This window comes from Euprymna scolopes, chromosome 14 (genome assembly GCF_053919585.1).
Source record: "Euprymna scolopes isolate OS-2025 chromosome 14, ASM5391958v1, whole genome shotgun sequence".
NCBI classification, from domain to species: domain Eukaryota; kingdom Metazoa; phylum Mollusca; class Cephalopoda; order Sepiida; family Sepiolidae; genus Euprymna; species Euprymna scolopes.
The window spans coordinates 130,697,268-130,719,840 of NC_136495.1; the positions used below are offsets into that span (position 1 = coordinate 130,697,268).

Sequence of the window (22,573 nt, forward strand, 5' to 3'; positions counted from 1 at the left end):
CATGAGGCTAGAAACTACAGAAGGCGTTGGAGGCTGCAAGAGGTGGTGGAGTTAGCCAATGTTTTAGAGTGTAGTCTGAGAATGCAGACAGGTAGTAGTAGTTTGCATCTAGTTGATAGTTGACTGACAGGAAATATATATATATATGGCAAAAATGGTAATTAGTAAAACCTGAAGAGAGTGTTCAATACTATTGCAGAGCAAATATGCAGGGTTTTTTTTATTACCGTTTTATCTGTTCAGTTACATATGTTTCGGTTGCTGGACCATATTTACGATCCAGCAGCCTCGTCAGACCTTACAGAAATGGTTATTATTTTCTCTTCCCTTTTTTTCCTTTTTTTTTTTCTCTCGTATTTATTTTAAAATCCTTCTTCCAAATAATAATAGCCGTTTCTGTAAGGTCTGACTAATAATAGCCGTTTCTGTAAGGTCTGACGAGGCTACTGGATTGTAAATATGGTCCGGCAACCAAAATATATGTAATTGGACAGATAAAGCGGTAATAAAAAATAAAACGTGTGTGTATGTATGTATGTATGTATATATATATATATATATATATATATATATATATATATATATATATATATATATATATATATATGTGTGTATATATATATATATATATATATATATATATATATAATCAGTTTTAGATTTTGTTTTTACTTATTTGCATAAATTTCTATTTCAGGTGCAGAGCTGGACTCTATCAAGGTCTTGTTCAGTGAGAAGGAGAAGGAATTGAACATTGCCGTGGCCAAAGTTGACCATTTGACCCAACAACTTGAACAATTTCGAGTAGTTAGATTGAATGCAAATGCCAAGGTCAATTCAGACAACCCCAACGTGATGGCCGCTCTTGAATTAGAAAAATTAAAGAAGAAACTTGCTGTAAGTATTTTTCAAACAATGAGTCCCAACCACAAAAAAAAAAAAAAATGAAAAATAATTTAACTATAGATCTTCGGGTTCTTTCTTTTTCTTCCTTTTAAATGTGCATTAGATGATATGCAATGCATTGAATAAGCTTTGTAATTGTAAAATTGTTTTCGTAACCAATTCTGAAAGGTAGATAGAATAATTTTTTTTACCAAATCAGTAGGAGAAACTCATTATGAAGAAAGCAAACAACAGAAGATATTGTTTTTTGAAAGAAACAGTTTGTTGTACAGAGTGGAACAATAAATTTGTTGCCCTAAAGAAAACAACATTACAGTTTATTTTTAGCTTTTATTGAAAAAATCAATTCTGGTAACTTGGTTAGGTAGTAGAACTGACATCTATTCAATGTAGCCGCCTTCAGCCTCAGCCTCGATACAGGTCCGGAACAGGGAGCATGCCTTTTCCGTAAGTGCCAGCAGGAGTTGAGCAAATACTCTGTGATCAGACTGGCTTTGATGTTGTGGGATGTCATATTGGTGTTGTTCTCAACATATGACCAAACTTTGATGTTGACTTTCAAGTCGATTTCAAAGATGTGAAGTGGCATGATGTGGTCGTCACTTGAAACCACACCGAAGACCATAACTGTGACTGGAAACTTTGTTTTTGTAACCCGGAGCATGCCCCTGATATTTGTGGGAATCCAATGATATATTTTGAGGGTGCTGGCACTGGTCTTCTTATATCTTGGATCAGTAGAGAGCATGAGTTGTAAGGTGGCACATCTCCAATCTCTCTCGTTAAACATGTGTCATTTTCAAACATGATAGAAGATTCCTCTCGCTCTTGGGATTTGTACAAAACTGGCCAATGAGTAGATAGTCTTCAGCAAAAAAAAAAGAAAACCGGGTTTTATCAAACAGAAATGGAATCCTGTTGTCTTTTCTAGGGCAACAATTTTATCGTTCCACCCTGTATATAATTGTTTTATCAGCTGTCAGTGATATACACAGAAGTTTTTCAGAGCATATGCTCAAGTGAAAAAAATGTTGGTTGGGCAAAGGCCTATATGATCCCTTTTTCTAAAAAGGGCACTTTTAAAAGAAGTAAAAGGGGCAGGTGCTTAGGCAACCGTAGCACTCCCCACCCCCATGCACGTCCCTGCTAACTGTCTCATATTTTGCGTGAAGACATACTTTGATCATAAAAAAAACAATATTTTGCAGAATTAAGTACGAAGTGGCACTTGCTATTATATCACCATATGCCTAGAGTGACATTGTACATTGTTTTATTATAAAGCATATATTGGCAGCAACTCTTTCAGTCTTTAATTTCAAACTAGCCTAGAAGTTGATATTAGAGCCTGTAAAGCTACTTTCTCATTTACTGACTCGCATTTCCGTGAATGTTACCTCTGCAGAGCCGGGCAGCTGCTGTAAACTGCTGGAAGATGCAGAGCGCTGATCAAACAAAAAGAAAAATTAATATTCAAAAACTATTCTTAAAAACATTTTTTATAAAAAAAAATACTATTGTTTAAAAAATACTATTGTTAAAAAAATACTATTATTTAAAAAATACTATTGTTTAAAAAATACTATTATTAAAAAAATACTATTGTTTAAAAAATACTATTGTTATAAAAATACTATATTTTGAAAAATACTATATTTTTAAAAAATATTATAAAAAAATGTGCAAAACAAGGCGAATACAGTTCTTACCTTACATTTAGTATGCCACGTAATGCAGGCATTGTCTTAACTCACTTAAATGATGATTTAGTACTGTTATTGCTTTATATATAAAAAATACTATTGTTCTAAAATAAATATTATTATTAAAAAAATACTATTGTTTTAAAAAAATACTATTGTTATAAAGAATACTATTGTTATAAAGAATACTATTGTTATAAAGAATACTATTGTTATAAAGAATACTATAGTTATAAAAACTACTATAGTTAAAAAAAAACTACTATTAAAAACTACTATTGTTAAAAAACTACTATTGTTAAAAAACTACTATTGTTAAAAAAATACTATTGTTAAAAAAATACTATTGTTAAAAAAATACTATTGTTATAAAAATATTATTTAAAATACTATTGTTTGAAAAAATTACTATTACTATAAAAAATACTATTGTTATAAAAATACTATTTTAAAAAATACTATTGTTATAAAAAAATGTGCAAAACAAGGCGAATACAGCACCCCTGAGTTCTTACCTTACATTTAGTATGCCATGTAACACAGGCATTGTCTTAACCCACTTAAATGATGATTTAGTACTGTTATTGCTTTATAACAATGGTATCCGGATCTGTTTGTTTGTTTATTAATTTTTTTTTGTTTTTATTTTTAAGAAAAAAAAATCATCTAATTTGCAATACTTTCAGGGTGATCCTAGCCAAAAAGGAGAAGCTCAATATTTAAGCATAGAGCAATATATAAGTTTAGTGGTTATATTTAAATTCTGAAAAAACAACATATAGACATATATATTCGAATTAAGAATTTATTGTTTGACAAAAGGAATATATAGAAAGGGCTATGTTGATTTTCTTAATCCATATAACAAAAAAGTGTGGTTGCTCCTTATTGCCCCGTATACCTTTTTGGAAAATCAATAATTTTGTTATATGGGACCACTGCCTTCTCCCCTGGACCAATATTCTTCCTACTTGGATTTATAACCTGGAGGACATTGTACTCCTTCCGATAATGGACTACCCAGGTTGTATCAAATTACCTTTTCCTATAATTATTTCCATATAATTATCATTCACCACGTAAAAAACTATTTTCAATATTTCTGCTGAAAAGCAAAATAAGTGTCTATTCATAACTGAACATTTTGCTAACCGCATTTCATTTCCTCTGATGATATGAGCCTTTATTGAAAATCCATGGATTAAGGAAATCAACATAACCCCTTCTATATATTCCTTTTGTCAAACAATAAATTCTTAATTCAAATATGTGTCTATATGTTTTTGGGGTTTTTTTTTTTCAGAATTTAAATATAACCACTAAACTATATATATACACAGTCACCTTCCTAGGGAAGCAAATAACTTCATAATACTATAAAACAGTACACACATTCTTCAAACCAATAAAAGAAAACACACACGCACATCCTACCCTAAAGGAAAAGAAAAAACACAAGCAGAAAGAGAGAGTGAGAGAAACACAACACAGGAGTGACCACAGCCCAATAAAACAGTAATAAAAATTGAACACTCCAATGAATAGTAGACGTTTCCACCTCTTGGAAACATTATTTCAAATGAACTACGAAAATACTATTTTTACATCTCCAACACATTTTGAAAATAATTTCTGAAGAGGACGCTTCACAGAACGCCTGAAACGCGTTAAAAACGATTTTAATGATTTAAAAACATTATTACAATGATCTAACCATAATTCTCAATGAGAAACCAAGACACGGAATAATAAAATAATGTTAAAAAATACTCATTGTTGGTGACTACCCCCTTATTTAAATATATATAACATACATACAAATAAAATTCTTGTTTAGATAGCGCAAAAGTGCAATACTAGAGCTGTAAATGTTTATCTTAAAGATAGCAAGTTAATAGGAGTAGACAGGTATTTACTCGTTTTCAACTTTTTGAAAATGAGTAAATACTTGTGTGTTCACCCCTTTTAACTTACTATCTTTAAAGATATATGTTTGCTTATTTCCAAGGAAAATATTGTCTCTGATAAATTGTTTGGTTTCTGTATACTATTCACCGAAACATGTGTAAGACAAAATAAAATATTATAAAAAAAGAAATGTAAATGTATTTTTTTGGTTTAAGATTGTAAACTACCGATATATATGTTCTGAATGTGTTAAAGTATTTCCATTAAGCTAAATTAATTGTGCCAATGATTTTTTTTTTTAATCTTATGAATATATTTTATAATTATAAGTGTATGTATGTATGTGTGTGTATGTATGTATGTATATATATATATATATATATATATATATATATCTTTTTTTTCTTATAATTCCTTGTTTGAATTTTTGATCGATTAATGGATATAATTCAATTTTTATTTTCATAATCAATTTCTCTCTCACATATATGTTGGGATGGTTAATCTGGAATTGGAAAATTTGGAACTGTTGGGGAAATTCATATTGGAATTGAAAAACTGTCCACCCATTTTCTGATGCCAAAAACACTTTCAATTGCCTTTTTTTTATTTTTTATTTTTTTAAAGCAAAATATTCTTCTACTGGTAGTAATAATAAATATCTATTGATGTTGAATTACCAGTAAAACTAAAATTGATAGATCCTCCCTCACAAGTGTATTTTTATGTTTGCAAAAATAACTTTGTACATTTAACATGTTTTTACTGTAATTGTGAAAAAAAAATAACTTAAATATTTAGTAATTTATAAAGAATTGGAATCATCCCATCTCTAGTACATACAGGGTGGAACGATAAAATTGTTGCCCTAGAAAAAACTTGATTCCATTTCTGTTTGTTCCAAACCATCTACTAGTTGTGTACAAATTCCGAGAACGATAGGAGCCTTCTATCATGTCTGAATGTGACACAATATTTAACAAGCGAGATCAGAGATGCACTTATGCTCTCTACCGATCCAAGTTATGACAACAGGACCATTACCAGCACCCTCAAAATGCAAATCAGGATAGTTCAACGCTTGAGGACACAGCTCAACAAAATTTCTAGCCAGGATTATGGTCTTTGGCGTGGTTTCAAGTAAGTCACATCATACCTCCTTACATCTTCGAAGTTGGCTTAAAAGTCAACAATAATGTGCTGAAGAGTGTGGTGATCCTCTGTTGCAATCAGGTGGCTGCTGGCAGACCCTGGCTGTGGCAGCAAGACTCTGCGCTGACTAGCCACTAGTCCAAAGAAACCCAGCTTGGCTTCAGAAGGAGTGCTACAGCTTTGTACCATTTTCTAACTGCGCTCCCCCTCCTCTCCCAACCTGAACCTGTTAGGAGCCTTCTATCATGTCTGAATGTGACACAATGCTTAACAAGCGAGATCAGAGATGCACTACTGTAAACTTATGCTCTCTACCGATCCAAGTTATGACAACAGGACCATTGCCAGCACCCTCAAAATGCAAATCCAGATAGTTCAACACTTGAGGGCACAGCTCAAAAAAATTGTACCATTCTCTAACTGCGCTCCCCCTCCACTCCCAACTTGAACCCGCTAGACTACTTTGTTTGGTCATACATTGAGAACATCACCAACATGACCTCCCCACAACACCAAAGCCAGCCTGATCGCCGTCATCCACCGAGTATTTGCCGAGCTCCCACCAGCACTTGTGGAAAAGGTATGCTCCCAATTCTGAGCCCATATTGAGGTGTTAATTGTGGCTGAAGGCTTCTACACTCAATAGATGTGAGTTTACTAATCAAGTTACCTGAATTGATTTTTTTTTTCAATAAAAATTTTAAATAAAGCTGTAGTGTTGTTTCCTTTAAAGCAACACTTTTCTTATTCCACCCTGTGTATTGCACACACAGAAATAAATACAAACGTTTTAATAAGATTTTTTAAAAATGTTATCAAATGCTAATTGTTTTTTTCTCTTTCTCTCTAGCTCCGTAACAAGTTAAATGAACAACAAAACGTCAAAATGACGCATCAACGTGACATTTTATTAAAACGGAGGAATGAAGCGAATTTGATGGACAAGCGTATTGCAGAGTTGCAGCAACGTCTCAAGAAGCGTTTAGCTCAGCAAATCCAGAACAGCAAGCAAAATGAACAAAACAGAGCCAACAAACTGAATCATGTCCGCCAAGGTAGTAACATTGCTGCCGTTGAGCCTTATCATCATGCTCCCCGTCAAACCTCCTCTATCGATGAAACCTATTCAGACCAAAGTTTTACAAAGGACAGTCCTAAGTACCAATCGTTGCCAGGAAATGCTAAAATTCCTCCCAATGGAAGCAGTGTCCATGAGCAGGACAAAATAAATTCCCTACCACAGGGTAAATCTGAAATTGATACGGACTATAAAATTCCTCTGGTTGTTTCTGTTGATAAGTATTCTGGTTTTAATTCTGCCATGGATCCTTCACAAGCAACATTTAAATCGAAACAGGCCAACCAGGCACCGCCACCTTCAAATGGTGAGGCGGTATTTAAGTTTCCGTCCTCAACACAGAATCGGTCTGCTATGGGAATTGCCAACTTTGTGCCGAAGCCTTTTGGCAGTACCTACAGTACGTCTATGCTGTCTGGACGGGGACCTAATACTTATCCCTCACCTGCGATGCCTGAAGAGGTTCGTCAGGATGGTAGTGGCCAGAGTTCACCAGCTACAAGTGAAAATTCTAATAGTGTCATGTTACCTCATCAGCAACAACAGCAGCATCCAGCCAGTCCATCTATGCATCCGGTAAAAATATCAACTTCCCATGCTTCGAATGGTAGTGGTAGCTATGTATCTGTATCTAGCATTAATATGAAGCTAACATCTGAAAACGGACCAACGGCTACGGTCAAAAGTATAACTTCCCAACCACCTGATAGCATAGGACAAAAATCTGGTCAAAAACTTGTGAAGACTGGCAGTGTTGGACCTTTTCTTAATGCCTATAATAAGGCTCAAGTTCAAGTGCCTCCCTCTGATGTACTCGACCATCGGTCAAATATATCATTACCACAAAAAGAACATATTGAAAATAGTTTTGATCAGTTAGATCATGGTACTAAAAGCAGTACAGCTGGTACCGAAAAACATACCACATCTGGAGGTTTGACACAATCGCATCCGACAAATCCCACGTTATCAAAATCGCGTTACACATCAGGAAATGTTGAGAATCCATACATGAGTCGACTGGGCAGCGATACCCGGGATGTTTACCACCGACAAATAGCTGCTATCTACAATCCAGCTGAGCCTGTTAGCGGTGATTCACACCACGGCTCAATTCATGACGTTACTCACCAGCAGCAGCTACCAAAAGGTCATGAAAGGTCAACGGTGCAGGAAACCGAACGACCATCGGTGGTGACAGGCTTCCAACCCAAATCAAAGCATCTGACAACCCCACCAGGGGTTAATCCGCAGCACAGGGATATAGATAAAGGAAGTTTTAAAGTTCATACACCAAAGAACTTAAGACGAAGGCATTCGGACAGTGAAGAAGACCTCTCAAGGTTAATGAGACTCTCCGGTGATCAGTCGCGGTCAGTGTCTACTAGTTCAATTTCGCATGTTTCGCAGCATCCTGCTGATGCTAGTAGCTACTCCTTGCTTAATGGAAACCGACAACGGCAAAACAGTAGACCGCACCAATACTATGAGAATTCTGAATACAATCCTAATGGAGTGCCTTCTATTGATCCTTATAATAAGGATGGAAGGTATTCTAATTTGGGGTTTGTCGGAGAAGGACCTAAGAGATCTCCGACAACTAAATTACCAGGCAAATCCTTATTAAAGCATTTGGGCTCCAAGAACCATTCACGAAGAGTCACGTTTGATCCATTGGCGTTGTTACTTGATGCTTCCCTTGAGGGTGAACTTGGTTTGGTCATGAAGACTGCTCACGAGGTAAGTGAAGTTGTTTTTGCTTTCAATATATTTCTTCACAGTTCAAGATTTCCCAGTAGACAGTAAACTTACTTGATGAACCGACTGTAAGAGAGATACAAACAAGTGTGCTTAAAAGGAGGATTAGAATCTCAAAAAGAAGATCTCTTGATTGGAATGTACGAGATAGCGGATGAATTTCTGGCATCTGGTAGGATGTCCCATCCCCAGCTAGAACAAAAAAGAAAATTGAAATTTAACATCTGTAACAATAGAACTGAATAGTTAAGAGATTTGAAGGATCTGCACTGTCTTATTTGTTAAGTGGCTATTTGTAAAAGGGAAAATAAGTTATGGATTATCTGGTATCCGGTAGGATGGCCCATCTCCAGCTAGAACAGTAATTGGCATGTGTAGACCTTGACCTGTTTTAAAGTTAATTTTCAGTTTTTCTTTTCTTCCTCTTCAGGCGTGTGTGTGTGTGTGTGTGTGTAATATATATATATATACACACACACACGTGTGTGTGTTTTTTTTTCCTCTAAGAAAAAATGTCTTGTTCGTTTAATATTTTAATGATTCCTTAAAGGTCACAAAATCATACACATTTTCTAACAAGCAATTTTAAAAGATGCAGCAATATTATTCAGTTTTACTGATCTAAAAATTCACAATGTGGGTGCAGAATTTTTGACTGAGTAACTGGTCAGAACTCGCGGAACCGTCATGGCTCCCAAGATAGAACTCTGACTGTTTAGTGTCTGGTCACACAGAATGACCACAACTCCTCAGGCCACAACATATGGTCACACATTCTTGTCTCTAAAATTCAGAAACATCAAATTGGTACAGACTTAAATTAATATGAAAATGACTCAACACTCTTTACATTTCATAAACACATCATGTATTTTAAATTCTAAAAACTATGGTTTGTTGGAAAAAAGAACAAAAACATTCTTTGCACCAAAACTGGATTTTGTAAATTTGACCAATCAGGACTTGCCATTTTTTTTTTTTTTTGTAAATTTTACCAATCAGAATATTGCCATCAAAACCATACTATGCTCCCTAAAAAAAAGAAAATATCTTAAAATTTCAAACTAGTACTGTATCTATTGTTTATGTGGTTCTGGGATAGGTAATCTACTTGTGTATGTGTATCCTAATGATTTTTGGTGGGAATGAAATCCAGGCGCCTCTGTAGTTTAATTGCCAAAATATTTTCATAACTTAACTCGTGTATTGACCACTGTTAAAATAATGTAAATCTATAAACATTATAATGTGTCTCTCTCTCATATATATATATATATATATATATATATATATATATATATATAATGCTCCTCACCTTGAGTTGAGCATATTGAGAAGTGATACACGAATTACCATTAGCATATAAGCGACGCTCTTTGTGTAAATAAATCGAGCGGAGGTATTTCGGACGATGTCAAAACATTGTTAAATTCACTACTCGTTCAGCAACCGCCAATAGCGTAATGGTTAGGAGCCTTGACTGCCGTTCAGACTGTTGGGTTTCAATCCTGGCTTGAGGTAGTTGCCTGTTTAGTCGTACTGATGAGCTGTGAAACAGCGAAACAGTACTGTATGTGGATGCCTATATATATATAGTCTTCCACATACAGTACTATATATATATATATATATATAATCTCATAATTTAGGTATTTAAAATTTGTGATTTGAAAGAGTTAAATTTCAAATATAGATATGTTATTGTATGCAAGACAAAGAATATATAAAGAGTACAGTAAAATATATTTCCTTAACCCGTGAGTTTCCGGAAGAAAAATATTAGCAAATATTATAAACGGTTTGCACCTAATTTGCTAAAGGTAATAAACATAGAAAATTAAATTAAATGTATCAAAGTTTTTCAATCATTTTAGCTACATAGAATAAGGGAAATTGGATATTGATGCAGCAAAAAAGAATATTGAACTTCAAATCGAAAGTGCATGCTAAATCCTGTAATGGAAGTTCTTGTAATTCGGCAGGTAAAAAGATCCGACGCGTATTGTAATAAATCCAAGGAAGCTGGTAACAATCCAATATATACATATTTCCACGGTTTTTCTTTAATTTGATTGGATATCCGGCTAATCTTTGATTATATCAATCCGGTAATTTTTTTTCCATATATCAGTTTCAAAATTCAGTTCAAGTTTTCGATCAATAAAAACCAAAAGATATCCGTAGACAAGCAAATAAAATTAAATTGAAATGGAAATAATTAAATGAAAATAAAAATAATTAAATAAAAGAACTGCTTATCAAACCAAAGCAAAAATAGTCTTTAAAAATCAGATGCAATGTTTGTTATCAAGATTATATTTGTCAGCACAAGTGAAAATGTTATAAAGTTATATTATTAAATCGCAAGATTTAAATTCTATCTTCTAAAAATAAGGAAGTGGTAGGAGGATTTAACTTTAAGAGAGGAGGAGAAAGGAGGAAAAAGAAAAGAAAAAGAAAATAAAGGGAGCGTCTAACTTATTAATCTTCAATTCATCAACAAACTGTTTTGATGTATCACAGTTCTTCAGTGGCTAGACTGACACCTATTCCAAGCTAAGAATCAAATTCATAATTATCTAGTTGATAGGTCAGCAGGTAAACTGCTGACTATGGAATTTTTTAATTTTTTATACAAAGGAATCACCACTTACCAAGGTCAAGAGGCCACTTGAGGATAAGAGTTAAAGAGTGTACAGTGGTTAAAAGGATGATGTCCTCATAATCGTTAGTGTAAATTTGGTAAATTTGATTACTTAAGGGGAACAGCTCATCAAGAACTTGTTCATAAATGATATTGATAATGATTTTATATAATCATTGACTGTCACTCTTAAAGTGCTTTATTTTGTTTAGATACAAAGTGCTTTGCATTGTAATATATATGTGTATGTATAGAGAGAAAGAAAGAATGGTCTGAAGTCTGAACAAGAGAGCACAATGTGCTGGTGAATGTTTAGCTAACCCTTATACTACTTCTCGCTCTCTCTCTCTCTGTATATATATATATATATATATATATATATATATGGTGTCCACAAAGTCTGGCTACATTATGTAGCCAGACTTTGTTGGGCACCCTGTGTGTATATGTATGTATGTACATATATATATATATATATATATATATATATATATATATATATATATATATATATATATATAATGTTAAAATTTTGTTTTGAATTCCGTTTATAAGTGTTTATTAAAATGAAAAATAAAATTTACCAGCATGTATCGAATACTTATCTCCACTGTGTGTATATATATATATATATATATATATATATATATATATATATATAAGCTGAACGTCTGTGTGTGTCAGGTCATGAATAGGCTTCTATATGGTTGACTATTATAGAAAACTATTCACATATGATAGAAGATGTATCAAGACACAGGAATGGGTATGTTTGATCTGGCATAATGACGATTCATTAAAATTGTGGGATCTACGTACGCACATGGTTCACAAAGTATGGAAATAAAAAAAATTTAGAAATTTAAAAAAAAAAAAAACGTTTACAAGTGTTTTTGATATAGATGTACATAATAATACTTTGATAAGTATGTTTTAACTTAAATAGGGATGGTATAATAAAATTGTGGGGTCTGCATTCGCGCATGGCCTCCATAGAATGGAAATAGGCACAAACTTTAATAAAGACTTTTTATAACTATCTGCGTAAATATACTTTGATAATTATGTTTCAGTTTGAAGAAATATGGTATAATAAAATTATGGGGTGTTCATTCGCACCTGACCTCCATAGAATGGAAATATATCACAAAGTTTAACAAGGTTTTTTAATATAGATCCACAGAATATTGTGATAATTGTTTCAGTGTGAACAGGTATGGTATAATAAATTATGGGGTTTATCTATTTTATTTTTACTTTCATCATATTTTGCTTTGGTTTTGATACCCCCAAATTCGAAGCTATCTCTTTACAACCCTTCCTTTTCAAAACCTATCATACTTTCATAAATCAGAATCCATTTTCTGTAGGCTGTTTTTGAACTCAGTCAACGACGGGTACTTTTGCTAGGATATATATATATCAGTTAAAATTTTGTTTTGAATTCCGTTTTAGAAGTGTTTATTAAAATGAAAAATAAAATTTACCATGTATCGAATACTTATTATCCCCACTGTGTGTGTATATATATATATATATATATATATATATATATATGTCATCCACATACAGTACTGTTTCACTGTATTACAGCTCATCAGTGCGGCTAGACATGCAACTTTCTCTTAACAAATACCCCGGATATCTTAGCACTAAGTGAGACTAACCTACACTCCTCCATTCCCTCTAACCACTTTAACATGCCTGGATATCTCCCACTCTGCCGTAAGGACTCTGACAGACATATGCACGGACTTGGAGTTTACATTCGTAATACCCTTCCCTTGACTAGAGAAACAAACCTAGAAACAGATGATCAAGCCTTTATGTGCTTTAGACTAAACGTGCAACACAGTATTAGCTACTATTATTTTCTCTACCGCTCTCCCTCGACTCAGGACTGCTCCATAATAAACAAAGTATCTGACAGCATAGACACGGCACTGTCCCTCGACACTAGCGCACAAATACATGTGTTTGGTGACTTTAATGTCCACCACAAAAACTGGCTTGGATTCTCTACTCACACAGATGCAGCGGGCAGCACAACCCATAGCTTCGCTATATCTCACTCCCTATCACAAATTGTTACGTTTCCAACCCGTTTCCCTGACCAGGAAGAACAACGCGCATCACTTCTAGATCTGTTTTTGACCACAGTTCCCGATGACTGCATAGCGAAGGCCCACAGCCCACTCGGGAACGCTGATCATGCAGTGATAATGGTTGAAATCGCCCTAAACTCTAGTCCCAAAACTGAAGAGCCAGTGCTCAAAACAACGAGATATTATAATAAGGCTGACTGGGAAGCCATCAGGGAACTAATTAGAGATGCTCCATGGAAAAATATTTTCTCTCTCCCTGCTGAACAGTGTGCAAACGAGACCACTGACTGGTTCAAAACTGCAATCGAAGCGCATGTTCCCATGCGGAAATTTTATAGTAAGCCCCACTCTCCCCAATGGTTTACGTCGACTTGTGCAACTGCCATTACTCAAAAGCAGCATGCATACCGTAGGTTTAACCGACATAAGTCCAGTTCAAACAGACTGAAGTATATAGAAGCTAGAAATAACGTTAAGAAAGAAATAGCGACAGCTAAGAGAGAATTTACGGAAACCACTAAAAAGCGCATCGAAGCACAAAAACTAGGAACTCGAGACTTCTGGAAAATCTACAACAGTGTAGTAAATAATGGGCAATCAACAATTCCCCCACTAACCAACAATCACGAGGTTGTCTCCTCAGCAACCGACAAGACTAACATGCTTGCCAGTCGGTTTGCCTCAAACTCCACACTGGACCCTTCCAACCACCCCCTACCTGACTTTCCTATGCGGACAGACGCCACACTAGACGATCTGAAAACCACCCCTGCTCAGGTGCATGCTATCATAAAAAACCTTGACACCTCAAAAGCATGTGGACCCGATCTTATCCCAGCTGTGCTATTAAAAAAGTGCTCAGCCGAAGTAGCTCCAGTTCTCTCCAAACTCTACAACAAATGTCTTAATGAAGCTTGCTTTCCGGGCTGTTGGAAAACTGCTTCTGTTGTACCAGTATTCAAGAATTCTGGCGAAAGGACAGACCCATCAAATTATCGCCCCATTAGCCTCCTCCCACTTTTTGCCAAAATATTTGAGACCATAATTAACCATGCTCTAGTCCATCATCTTACAGATGCTAAACTACTGACTGACAAACAATATGGATTTAGACAAGCCCGTTCCACAGCAGATATCCTAACTGTGATCTCTGAACGTATATACCAATCACTGGACAAAGCGGGGGAAGGCAGAGCGGTAGCTCTAGATATATCTAAGGCTTTTGACAGGGTATGGCATGAGGGTCTCCTCAGGAAGATTAGATCTTACGGTATCACTGGTAGAATACTTAACATAATTAAATCCTTCTTAGATAAGAGAAAAATCCAGGTAGTCCTCGACGGTCGCACATCTAAACAATATGATATAAATGCGGGAGTGCCCCAGGGTTCTATCCTTGGACCTCTATTGTTCCTGATATTCATAAATGACCTCCCCGACAACATTGCCTCTGAGATGGGTATATATGCTGATGACACTACACTCTATGGCAGACACGACAGGAAGACGAATGAACACATTTCTAAAGAAATGGCAGAAACACTAGAGGAAGACCTCCAATCTGTAGTGGAATGGGGACAAAAGTGGTTGGTCGCGTTCAATGCTGCCAAGACTAAACTAGTTTCATTCAATAATTACAAGAAACCCTCTCTACCACCAATAGCAATGGCCAACGACCCTTTATCTGAGAGTCCATCTTTCAAACTCCTTGGCCTAACGTTCACAGGAGACATGAGTTGGAACAATTACATTGAAGGCATTGCCAGGGCCGCTGCAAGAAAGGTAGGCTCTCTCTACCGTGCTAGAAAACTACTAACACCCGAAAGTATCCTGTACCTCTATAAGGCCACCATTCGCCCATGTATGGAGTATTGCTGCCACATCTGGGCTGGTGCATCTGCTACTAGTCTCTCGCTCCTTGACAAGGTTCAAAAGAGAGTCGCAAATCTGATAGGCCCTGAACTGGCATCTAAGCTTCAGCCTCTGTCCCATCGACGAAATGTTGCATCCCTCTGCCTGTTCTACAAGTATTTTAGTGGTGAATGCTCTGATGAACTGCAATCACTTGTGCCCCCACGACGCGAGCACCCTCGACAAACCCGACAGGCTACTAGATCCCACCCCCACACTGTAGAGGTCCCTAGATGTAAAAGATCTTTTTACTCCAATAGTTTCTTCCCCAGAACCGCAAGACTCTGGAATTCCATTCCAGGTCCCTGCTTCCCCAACAGTACTGACGTGCAGAAGTTCAAATGTAATGTGAACCGACACCTTGCTGCCCAAATCCCTACATAGTACCCCAGTAGTTGTTGCCCCTGATAGTAGCCCCCTACACCAAAGTGGCAATTTGCCTTGTTTGGGGTGAAAATGTAATAAAAAAAAAAAAAAAAAAAAAAACCTGACCACCCAAATGACAGTCATGGTTTCTTACCATTACGCTCTTCAGCTGCTGCTGTGTGGATAGTGAATTAATGTTTTGACATCATCCTAATGCCTCTGCTCGATTTGTTTACACAAAGAGCGTCACTTAATATTTTAATGGTAATTTGTATATCACTTTCCAATATGCTCAACCCAAGATAGGGAGCATTATAGTCATCCACATACAGTACTGTTTCGCTGTATCACAGCTCATCAGTGCAGCTAGACAGGCAACTACCTTTAGCCAGGATCGAAACCCGATTGCCCAAATGACAGTCAAGACTTCATACTATTATGCTGTATACATTTTTATTATATTAAAATGTACTTAAAGTAGATGCTGTTAATTTTACAAGCAATTCGGTTCTTATTTTGATTATATAAAATTTGTTGAATTTTCAATGAATTAGACCACAAGGTCACAAGTACAGTGCACAGCTGTTGTATAAATGATGATTGTATTGCTGTAAACTAGTATCTATTTAAAGTTTTTTTTTGTGCTAAGAACAACTGTTCATGACACACTTTATAATCTAATTTGTCTCTCTTTTTAGGTGGCTAATGTGAGTGCTTCAAATGATGAAGGAATTACAGCCCTTCATAATGCCATTTGTGCCGGACATTATGATATTGTCAAATTCTTGGTTGAATTTGGCTGTGATGTCAATGCTCCAGACAGTGATGGCTGGTAAGTAATTAATGATTAACAAAAAAGACAACATACTCAACTTATTTGAAGTACGTAAAATTAAAAAACAAAACAAAAAACAAGTAGAATGCTTATTCAGAATGGAAACATTTTATCAATTTTTGATGAGCATCATTGACTAATTTTTTTTTTTAATTTATATATTGATCTAATTAAAAATTAAGGTTATGTTATTAATTATTTGAATTGTTCCTGGGGCTTTTTTTTTTTATGGTTCCATGCAAAGGATATGGCTCAAGGTGAAAACCTGATCATACCAAGAGACACTCTGGTTAAGTACATAAATAGCCATAAACGAACTCGTCAACATCGCCAGATAAGGGTGTCAGGCAATCAACCAACACTTACTGTAAAAGGAGGAGGTAGTGCCTAAGAGTGCGTTCTGCCTGAGCCGGACTATCTCATTTCAATAAAAAATTTAGTCAAAAACATAACTTCTTTCTTTCTGAAAGCCATCTCATCTGATAAGGGGAATAACTCTGGAAAGAAATCTATTTTCTCCCTTTGTATTTCTGTTTTTTATATATATATATGTATTAGTTTTTTGCAAACCAAACAGAATTTCCATGAACAGTTTCTTTCCAAGGAATTCTCATCTGCTGAACACAATATCATAGAGTTGCGTTCTAGTTGATTACAACATTGTCGTTTTCGAGTCCAATACTATAAATATCAAAATTTGCCAATTTCACCATCGTCTCTAATCCTCTCATAATATTGAAAATCTCATTAGCTTGAGCTGCCTTTGAACTTCATAAGTAATTATTTGTTAGTATTTCTACTTATATATAAATGGCACTTTGTGTGTGTGTGTGTGTGTGTGTGTGAAAGAGTTTATTTCGTATAGACTCTAAAACGGCTGGGCTGATTTTAATTTCACACAAATGCATTTTGTGTCTGGGAGTGTTCTTACATAGACTTTGTAATGGAATACCCCTGACAAGTATCAAAAATTGATCATAAAAATTTGACCAAAGTTAAGTCTTATACAGCCTAACATCACAAGTGCATTTGAGAAGTTTTGTTACCACACAAGCCAAAAGGCTCAACATATAAAATCAACAGTAAGTTCTTTGGTGACATAGGAGTGCATTCAAAATGAATGTTCCAGTTTGAGCAGAATTGAACCATGATAACTTTTTCATTTTAAGTGAAGCCATTATATAAAAAATAATTTTATAAAGTCAACAGTCAGTTCTCTACAGTGCAATTTATTGTGGACTGTCACTGTGGGGCAGCATGTGAAGCTTCCTCTTGGTGCACCATGGTGGATCTCTGAGTAAAGTGGGCAATCGATTTGATTAAAAAAAAAAAGGAGTGATTTCACTGATTTTGATGACAAAGTATTGAAAGTCTAGAATATTTGTTGATCTATATATTATTTAATTGGAAGTCATTGTTGAGATGTGGATCAACAAAATTTATTTATTGCGGACTATTATTCTCATCTTTCTTAGTTGTTGTTTCATGACGTTTCAGCCAACTATCCCTCTGGCCTTCATCAGATGATAACCGCAACGAGATAGTAACTTTGAATCTCCTAACTGCATCCTCAGCAATTACTGCCATCCATAGTTGTTGTTGTCTCACCACGTTTTTGACCAAGTAAGCCTTTGGCCGGCTTTGTCTGAAGATAGCAGTTTCAATCCTATCCAAAGCCGGCCAGAGGCTTACTTGGCCAAAAACGTGGTGAGACGGCAACAACTATGGATGGCAGTAATTGCTGCGAATGCAGTTAGATTCAGAGTTTTTATCCTGTTATGAAACAACAACTAAGAAAGATGAGGATAATAGTCCGCAATAAATAAATTGATTTGCTGATCTTTATTCGGTACATTTGCCGTTTAGTTGTACAAATAGCCTCGCAAGCTATTATCACAAAAAGGGACATGTTGGGTCGGCACTGGTATATAACACTTAAACGTTTGTTTATATTTACGTGATTATTGAAAATGTAATCCTATAATTAAAATTTAATTTAAATTAACAAAAAAAAAAAAAATGGAAGGTGAAGTTTTAAACTTCATCTTACAATATTTTCTTTTTTATTTGTTAAACAACATATTATTGTTATTGTTCAATATTTAAAATTTTAAATTATATAATAAAAATTTTAAATTATATAATAAAAATTTTAAATTATATAATAAAATTTTAAATTATAAAATAAAATACATTTAACCATTTTAAGACTATCTTTCATTATTTCTTTTTTTTTTTATTTGTTGAATGTGGTTTATATTAAACGCTATAACCAGTGTCAACCCAACGTGTCCCTTTTTGTGATAATAGGCTTCAAGGCTATTTGTATAACTAAACGGCAAATATGCCCTCTATTCAATCTTAGACAACGTTGGGTGTACCTACTACTAGTAAAAAAAAAAAAAAAATGAGAAAAAAAATATCATTTTTGAGCTACGATTTACAATTTTTGAAAAGTTCAGTAATATTAGCATGTCTCATGATAAGTAAGAAACAGCCATAAAAATGGCATGTATATAAATTTGTGAATGACAAAAACAAACTTTGATTAGCATTGATGTAATTCCAAGACTGATTTTTGTGGTTAAAATTACATATGCCTCAGTACTATATGTATACACACTGCAGTCCAAACTCACAACTCTAAAAAAAAAAAAAAAAAAAAACCCTCTTCTCTGAAAACATTTTTATCCAAATTAAATTCGTCCCATCTTATTTGCATATGAAGGATGAGATTTTACATTACATTGCGAGACCTGTCAGCATATAATTAGTGTGGCCGCTATTTTTTTTATTTTTTGCCCATAACTAAACCTTTAGTTCCAAGTTAATCCTTTCTGCAGACTTATTACTGGGTGGAACGATAAAATTGTCTTCCTAGAAAAGACAACATGATTCCATTTCCGTTTGATGAAAACTGGTTTTCTTTTTCTTTTTTTGTTGCAGACCATCGTTGGCCAGTTGTGTACAAATCCCAAGAGCGGTAGGAGCCTTCTGTTATGTCTGAAAGTAACACAATGCTCAATGAATGATATCTGAGAGGCACCACTGTACAACTCATGTTCTTTACCGATTCAAGTTATGACAACGGGACCATTGCCAGCACTTTCAAAATGCATGACTGGATTGCCATGAATAACAGAGACATGCTCAGTGATGAAAACAAAGTTTCTGTCCATGATTATGACCTTTGGTGTGGTTTCAAGTGACAGCCACACCATGCCACCTCACATCTTTGAAGTCGGCTTGAAACACCAAAGTGTAGCTGGAGATGCTGAAGAATGGTTAGCCTATGGTGCAATCAGGTGGCTGCTGGCAGACCCTGGATGTGGCAGCAGGACTCAGTGCTCACCCACAAGTTCAAAATGACCCAGCCTTAGCTTCAGAAGGAGTTCTACAACTTTGTATCCTTCTCCCACTAACCCCCCACCACCACCACCATCTCCCCCGACCTGAACCTGGTGGACTACTTCTTTTGGTCATACATCGAGAACATCACCAACATGACCTCCCCCCCCCCCCCAGCTGGTGAGTATTCACCAAGCTCCTGCCGACGCTTGTGGAAAAGGCATACTCCCGGTTCCGGACCCTTATTGAAGTGATGATTGAGGCTGGAGGTGGCTACATTGAATAGATTTCAACTCTCCTACACAATCAAGTTACCTGAATTGATTTTTTTTTCAATAAAAGTTTTAAAATAAAGCTGTAGTGGTGTTTCTTTAGGGCGACACTTTTATCGTTCCCTCCTGTACTTACTAGAAATGGCGACTAGACATTTTATCATGGAGACGAACAAGCAAGAGGGAGATACGGGAAGATATTTCAAAGATAGAGGCTCATCGTTGTTTCCATCGTCATGAAATAAAAATAATCAAATTCTCATTTCTTTTTTTCTCTTTCATCTCGCGTGAACTTCAATCGATAATTAACACGTTTCTTCATCTACAGGACACCCTTGCATTGTGCTGCATCCTGTAACAACCTTCCAATGGTGCAGTTATTGGTCAACCATGGCGCTTGCATCTTTGCAACAACCATAAGTGACCATGAGACGGCTGCAGAGAAATGTGAAGAAGACGAAGATGGATACGATGGATGCTCTGAATATTTATACAGTAAGTAAAACAAACTATTACAATGCTTAACATTTGAATAATAACAATCAATGTCTTTCTACATGCTCAAATACTAAGCAACATTTAGCCTGGTCAGTATTAAATGGGTGACTATTTGGAATGACCAGATACTGTATGTCACAATCTCTTCAGATTAATCAGCAAAGAAAACATATCTGAAAAACATGTACTGTTGCAGAATAAAATGACCCAATCATGGTTGATATGCCGTAAAAGCCAACGACAACCACTTGATTTAATTTATATTTTCTATTCTCGGTACCCATCAGTTTTTCTCTTAGCCGGACATCTATCACCTGCAATGTCTGCCATTTTCATGCACAACTGAAACATGCAGCCCAGTGCATGCTTACTCGATTGCAAAATAAAATGGCCGAATAGCATACTGTAAAACCCGAAACTTACTGTAGCAGACGGATTTGCAACAAACATAAGCAGGAGCAAATTCTCCTGACTGGAGATTTTTAAATATACTTCCTTCCTAGCTTGTCCAATCAGAAACCAGCTCTGTCATATGACCAAGTTTATAAAATGTTAAACCGGCAGCACTCTTTCTCTCTTCTTAGATTTTAGATGGATAACAACTCCATGTAGAACAGACTTGTTTCCCCAACTTCTATCTTGGGACACAAGAACTTACATAGCTTACGAGCTTGGGGTTCGACTATGAAAGTCATGTTGGCTTGTTTATATTCTATCTCCACATACGGTATACACAGAAACATGCTCATCCTACATCGCTGTCTCTAATCTTTCGTGATGCATGCTTCTACTAATAACTTTATGGCCTCTAGTTTTATATAAGGATTAGGGGTAGGAAGAGCACCATAGAGGTCACAACAAAGAATACATGAAATGAACAACGCTGGAAGTATGTAGATTCAAATATTAGAAGGTTGAGAATATTAGACAAATATTGAAGGTTGAGAACCGATTTTATTTACTACTAACAGTTTGTATTAGAAGAGGCAAAGTGTTCGTATGATGGAATGTGATTTAACGAAGAATGGATTGTCCGATGGAGATATTTGACAGTTTGTATTACGGTGAAATGTTCGTAGAATGTTTGCAGGTATGTACGATTTAACAAGGAATGAATGTTCGTAAAACGTTTGTAGGTTTGTATGAATTAACAAGGAATGAAGGTTCGTAAAATGTTTGTAGGTATGTATGAATTGACAAGGAATGAATGTTTGTAAAACGTTTGTAGGTATGTATGAATTAACAAGGAATGAATGTTCGTAAAATGTTTGTAGGTATGTATGAATTGACAAGGAATGAATGTTCGTAAACGTAACTTATCTTTTGGATGATTGATGTGGTAGGGGTAGGCCGGTCATTCTGCTGTCGGTGATGCATGTCCTGGCTTGTAACTGGAAAGCGGGTGACTCATTTCATCAGCAGCTAGCAGCCCAGTGCCTTTGTCTTCTTTTTCATCCTCTCTCCTGTGGTTCCCTAAAATCCCTCGTTTTATAGTGGCAAACCGGCTCCCAGTGACTGTGATATTTGAGGTGTTTATTTTAGGTGTGGAGCTCTGCCATTGGTCGATAACTATTTTGTGGTTATCTTATTTTTTTCTTCCCCAGTGGAAGCGATGTGTGGAGCCAAAAGACTATTTTTCATTTTGTCTCTCATGGTGGATACGTTAACATCCGGTTCGCTGCTAATTCTCATCATGTTCCCACACAACTTTTAGAAGACAAATGGCTACAAACCATAACTTCAACACGTGTCCACTGAACACTTCTCTTTCAATATATAATCAATATACATGTATAATCGAATAATCATCAATATCTCTACAATTGAAGTTCTCAGAAATCAAGGAGCCATCTTCCTGAGGCTGACACTTGATCTCTATATGAGATGTATAGATATTTGAATATTAAAGAAGTTGAGAACCTGATTGTCCTCTCCCCAATTGACCATTTAAATGTATTATAGTATATCTTTCTTGTGGTCTCTTGGTCTTACTGGATTCCAGAATAAGAACTCATCTAATCTCGTGGAGTATCCAGCTTCTTGCTGCTACTTCAAGTACCATCACTTGGAGGTGTACCATACCTCGTAA

At 35.5% G+C, this 22,573-nt stretch overlaps 1 protein-coding gene across 1 annotated transcript in view; it reads left to right on the forward strand.

Moving 5' to 3' along the window:
* Nucleotides 1-22,573, forward strand: part of LOC145293269 (apoptosis-stimulating of p53 protein 2-like) — a 54,725-nt gene that overhangs the window by 26,578 nt on the left and 5,574 nt on the right. Inside the window, exons 2-5 of the mRNA XM_080139864.1 lie at nucleotides 698-897; nucleotides 6,520-8,487; nucleotides 16,230-16,363; nucleotides 20,315-20,481. Of these exons, the coding sequence (XP_079995990.1) occupies nucleotides 698-897; nucleotides 6,520-8,487; nucleotides 16,230-16,363; nucleotides 20,315-20,481 (2,469 nt within the window). The remainder of the gene's footprint in view (nucleotides 1-697; nucleotides 898-6,519; nucleotides 8,488-16,229; nucleotides 16,364-20,314; nucleotides 20,482-22,573) is intronic.